The sequence below is a fragment of the Phoenix dactylifera genome, chromosome 18, assembly GCF_009389715.1.
Source record: "Phoenix dactylifera cultivar Barhee BC4 chromosome 18, palm_55x_up_171113_PBpolish2nd_filt_p, whole genome shotgun sequence".
Classification (NCBI taxonomy): Eukaryota; Viridiplantae; Streptophyta; class Magnoliopsida; order Arecales; family Arecaceae; genus Phoenix; species Phoenix dactylifera.
This window is the reverse complement of record NC_052409.1, coordinates 2,093,398-2,099,397: the sequence shown is the minus strand read 5'-3', so window position 1 is coordinate 2,099,397 and position 6,000 is coordinate 2,093,398. Positions and strand designations below refer to the sequence as shown.

General features: G+C 37.9%; 1 protein-coding gene across 1 annotated transcript; it reads right to left on the bottom strand.

Moving 5' to 3' along the window:
- LOC103698840 (zinc finger protein ZAT5-like) lies at positions 1-2,018 on the bottom strand. The gene has a single exon (XM_008780894.4). The coding sequence runs from the start codon at positions 1,130-1,132 to the stop codon at positions 257-259; it is 876 nt and encodes a 291-aa protein (XP_008779116.2). The 5' UTR covers positions 1,133-2,018; the 3' UTR covers positions 1-256.
- Positions 2,019-6,000: the final 3,982 nt, after the last annotated feature.

Sequence of the window (6,000 nt, the reverse complement as noted above, 5' to 3'; positions counted from 1 at the left end):
AAGGAGAAGCCATTGAAGTCACTCCCTTCTCATGAACACAGTAACACCTTTTCTTCATTCTTCTTTACATAACATCGATCATTACCTCACATCTCCATAGGAGAACAACTAAGGTGTAAAGAATCCAAAGAATCAATGGTAAATGGTATAAGATATAATCAACATGACAGCTTCAAATAATTCCCAATCTTGTTTGAGTCTGTCTGAAAAAATAGAACAGTTAGAAATAAGAGACAGCTTTGAGTTCGCTGCCGGATTAATAATGGCAATCCACCAAGGCCGAGGCGGAGATGACGAGCGGCTGTTTGCTTTCAAATGCTAAGGCTACGGCTGATGGCGATTTCGGAACTTCTTCATGGTCGTCATCAGATGGTGCGGGGAGGTTAAGATCCAAGGAGAGATTAACGTTCCGCTCCTTCTTTGGCTCCGAGGTTGCGGCCGGGATGCTCACCGGTCGGTGCCGCCTCATGTGGCCTCCTAATGCTTGCCCGGAGGAGAACTCCGAGCCACATATCGAGCACTCATGGACCCTCGGCTTGTTATTGCTAATACTAGTGCTGTTGGTGTTGGTGGCAGCCATAATTGACTTCGAGATCGATGAATTCATGCTTATTTGGAGGCTATCTTCATCGATCGCCGCTTTCTTTGCTTCGGTTCCGGTCATCGGGATCGCTAGCTTGGGCTTCTTGTGGCTTGCTCGGTGCCCGCCGAGCGCTTGGAATGAAGGGAAGCATTTGTTACAGGTCTTGCACTCGTAGACATGGAATCCCGCCTTGCCGTTGGCCATCGTGGTGGCGTCGGCGAACCTGCGGCTGGAGAACTTCTCGGCCCCGCCGTTGCTACTGGCTGGGTCGGCACCTTCTTCTTTCGGTGATTCGAGCTTCGGGCCGGTATCAAGGGAGCGACCTTGGGCAAGGAGGATGAGGCAATTGGCCATGTCCTCCTCCTCCTCGGTGGTGGTCCCGGAAATTTCAGCTGAGGAGGTCGACGAGGTGGGGCCGGTGGTGGTGCCAACCGCTGGGGCCGGCGGAAGGTGGAGCCTCGGTCGCTTGGTCCGCTTTCCTTTCACCACGGCATGGGTGCAATCACTGTTGCTGTTGGTGCTGCTGTCGGAGACCATGGCTTCCTCCATTGCTCTCCTCTGCTTAGGAGGCGAGATAAGGAGAAACAGGAAGGAAAGAAAGGAAGGAAGGAAAGGGAGGCGGAGAAATTGGAAACAAGAGTGAGGAATTGGATGGAGTTTATAAAGATAGAGAGGAAGGGAGGGAGGTGAATAAGGAGAGGAGAGGTGAATGAATTGGGTTGGGAGTTTTGGGAGTCAACACAGGAAAGCCGCCCCTTTGGCTTTGCTGAATGAGTCGGCCAGCTAGCCTTCCGTTTCCAGGCTCTGCACTAACTCATATTAAATATAGGCAGCAAAAGAAACGCAGGAGGGGAGGAGGGGAAGGAATGAGGACATTTGGAATTAGGTGGCAATTGGAGAGGCTTGGAGTGAAGAGAGGGGAGTAAGCGACCCATAGATGAGGAAAAGCCCCTATTTTTGAGTAGTGTACACTTGACACTTTTCTTAACAAGGATGGGCTGGCCAACCAAAAATAAATAAATAAAAAGCTCATCAATATTACAACGAAGTTGGACCACGATAAAGCATGCTACCTCCGTCACAAGTCCTCAAAAAAGAATATAATGTGTGCGAGAGAGAAAAATGAGTGAGTAATAATGTGATATGAGAGAGAGACACATCGAGAGAGAGATTCGGTTGGCTTTGAAGCAAACCCATTCCTTTTGGGCGACGATTCTCGCTCATGGGATTGGACCGCAAGCCTGGAACCACGGAAATTGCGCTCCTCCGGCTCCTTTAAACTTCTCTCTCTTTATTAGTTTTAGTTATTTTAGGTGGTCTTTTACCTACTATTTTTAATGGAAGGCTTGCTCGTTCTGAACCTGCGGGTACTAAAAAGATAGTGGGGACTGGTAGTAGTGGCGATGGTGCAAGCAGCGGCCACATATCTCGCCAATTAAAGACAGCTATCCTTTCTCTCTCTCCCTCTCGTTTCTCCACTATACATCAAATTATGAAGCAACTGAGGCTAAATTCATTCGTCTTCCAATTCTTTTCCATTGTGTGATTTAAAATAGTGATAATCCCAATTGGGTGATGTTACTTCAATTGCATTCGATTTGGATTCTGCAGCCAAAAATATATACACACACACACTAAGGAAGGCAAAAGCCATCCAAAACTTTATTAAAAAATTAATAATTAAAAAAAGAATAAGTTATAGGAAGTAGAGAGTCTGTCAGATCAAAACTTGTAACTAAACAAACTTATAAAAAATCAAAGAAGATAGCAATCTATTAGTTGTGATAGCGAGAAATATATTAAAGTTGGACATTGGATCAAATGGGTCGTAGCAATGGACATGGTTTAATTAAATGTGGTGGGAGGGTGTGTGGATTTGTAGCCAGAGGAGAGTGTTAATTGTAGTTTGTGAGGGACAAGTCAACGATGACGCTGGGGGATGAGTACATTAAGGAGGGCAGATTCTTAGCGTAACGAACCGCTGTTTGGGTTGGTTGTGTGAGGCACGAAAGTGCAGAGCCGGCCAGCTCTTTCTCTCTTATGTTATTAGGTGGTGGTGCAAGCAAGGCATCAGTTGGTGGGAGATGGCTTCCTCTGTTCCTTTCCCCACTCTTCTCCACTAATCCAATCTATGCTTCTCTTATTATACTTTAATTAATTGAACAATGGATGCATCCCCTGTTCCCCTGGCACTTGCTGAACCTAGCTAATATAAGAATAGTTAGGTGGCGTTTCGTGTTCCTGCAGAGATTGCTAGCTTGACGTCCCTGCTGATGCCAACTAGACCAAACCAACTTTGGTATACAAGGAACAATTTAGGTGGAGGCAGAGTTTTTGGAATTTAGAAATAACAAAAGAATTAGCTGAAATGTTGAGTAAGAATTTCGAGTAAACTGAAAAGAATAGAATATAAACTTATAAAGTCTCAATATTGATTTGTTTATTCAAGTAAAATGAAGCATGGAAAAGGTGATGACAATGATAGCAATGCTACAGATAATAACAACTTCTAATCCATAAGTTTTTCTTGAACAAGTCATTCCATTTCCATCGTGTGTGTTTGAACTTCGAGAAGGTATTTCTCCAGCTTGACATGGATGTTTCTTTTATGATATTTATGAAATGATGAATGACACTCCTACCATTTTCTTACAAATAAAGTTATGATAATGGATAACTATTGGTCTATTTAGTATCGTGAGAATAATTCAAAGGAAGAATCAGTAAGCTTCTGGAGTAGTTTAATTTAGACCCGTCCATAGGACAAAATAACCTTACCCTTTAGTTGGACAAGATAACCTTCAATTCGAAAGCTACGTGAGTGGAAAGCTGCAAACTCTGAGAGTATGCCGGAGAGAACGGCAATCTCCTGTAGAAATATTTGGCACCATTTCTCACGTTAGACAGAGAGATTTCAGTGGCTCAAGCAACGTCCGCACACACTTCCACCGTTAGCAAAGATAGATTCCTCAGTTAGTGTGCTAGGAGAAGCAAAAAAAACAAAGAAAGTTCCACCAAACCATGGCTGTGAAGTTAGCTAATGCCTTCGGATCAAGAAAACCAGCTTCCTCTGTTTCTATTATTATTGCTTGTGGAATAGAGGGGGAGTCAATACCCTCCCCTATTATTTAGCTATTTTTTAAGAGGTTAGTTTTGTAGATGGGCAACCACTACGCCCCGTGATTGGAGGGATACACCTTAGTTCTTAGGGTTCACTTAGTTTGCATATCTCGGATTATGAGGTAATTTAATAATTTATGAAAATTATTTATCTGAAAAAATGATTGCAAGGAAATATAAATTTTACCATATTTGATTGGTGCAAAAATTACTTCAAAAAATGGCACGAAAAAAAATTAATATGTTTGGGTGGAGGTAATCATATATAAAATTTTGTTAAAATTTCAACATTTTTTTGAATAAATAATTCAAGTAATATTTTTTTTTAAGTTTAGTCCATTTGTTGGCCATTTATTGCCCACTCTCATGAAGGCTCTCAATATGGGTCATTGTGAATATTGAAACATATTTACATGAGTTAATAAATATTTTTGAATTAAATATACATATATTAAAAAATATCTTTTATAATAAAATATTTTTTTAATATATATATTACTATATTAATAAATATGTTAATTATAAATTTTATAAATATTTTTAATAAATTAATATATTAATTATTAATAAATCCTATGTTAAATTTATTAATAATTAATATTTATTACAAACTATAATAATAATAATTTTTAGTTTATTATATTGATTACAATAAATAATACAAATATATCTTAATTAGTATATGTAGTTTATTAAAATAACTATAATATATTGTTTATATTATATATCGCTCAATTGACTTTGATACCTAATAAGTTCTACTTACTACTGGATTTGAGCCAATGAATCCCGCCGTATGAAAGTAATACTCTAACTACTGAGTTAAATAGGTTATTCATCACCAACACAAAGACCTATCACTTATAGAAGTATAAGTGGAATATTATTTTTAAGCAATACCAATCTATTAACAATAGATGGATCAAGGAGCTATCATGTGGGATTATGGCATATCCATCTTGACAGGAAATTATCCATATGTTAATATACCGACAAGGGCTATAGCTCAATTAGGTAGAGGACCTCATTTACACGCACGCCAATGCTTTTCAAGGGAGCCCATTATGCCATACAATAAACATAATTGATCCTATCGACAAATCAATATCTTACTCCATAGATTATAGGGAGTATTTATAGTATAATAAGTATAATATATTAATATAATTAATATCAATTAATTATACAATATAATTGGTATAAAATTAATATAATAGATATGGTGGTATTTCTATAAAGCAATGATAATTTTTATTATCTCCACTCAGTAATATGGTATGGAAGAAAAAATATCACCTTTCTAATGGTATTTACTGTACCTTCTATCTCAGTAAATTAAGTATGAGATCTACTATTTATTTTACCATCTTTTCCATTCTTTTTTTCATACCCAATTTGGTAATCTAATATGAAATTTATTTTCCTATGTGCTACTAATGTAGTTCTAATCGGCAGATATTCCTGATAGTTTTCTTTCCACCTATCAGACTTTGATGCATGAATGATGCCACATTCAGTCCCTACGTAGGTAGCATGTGAAGCCATCTAAACACTCCTTACCTTTCTAGCTTGATCCATAAACAGCCAATCTCAAATCGAGCTACCCGTGGATAAAATTTGCAACTTTGAAAGTTGAATTTTGAATCAACCTTCTGAAGGATTGAAATCCTTCACTGTTTAATTAGGTATTCGATGAAATGTAAAGTCATATAAAGACCTTTGAAGTATCCTGAAGTCTAGAAACGACAGCAGACAACTTCACATTTAGTTTGCTGAACTGTCTTCCTGTAATTGCATGGAAGCCTTCGTTGTTTCCATATATACACTTCTTGACATCAACCCACTTGAAAGTGTGCCTGGAGTCACCATATTTGTACAATATTTTCTACATATATGACAAATACACCTGAAGATTTCTACCTAAATAGGAGAAAGAAATGAACAATATGAAAAAGTAGAAAGGATGAGAGAGATTGTCAATCTCACTGTCTTAATGAATTTGATGGTGCTTTAGCACTATTACTCAAAAAAAAAAAATCAAAATATTGTAGTTAACATTTTAAGTGGATTATTATACCATACACCTCCTACTAGGAAGAGAAGATTTTAGGTTCAAGTCTTAGACGGAGATGTTTTAATATAATAGAACTACTCCATATAGAGAAAATAATATTGGCTAATATAGAATCATACCAACAATAGAAAATATTACTGACTGATATAAGTTGTTATGTGATTTCTAAAATCACTTTAACAAGATCATGCTAACAAAGAAAAATAATATATGTTGATACAGA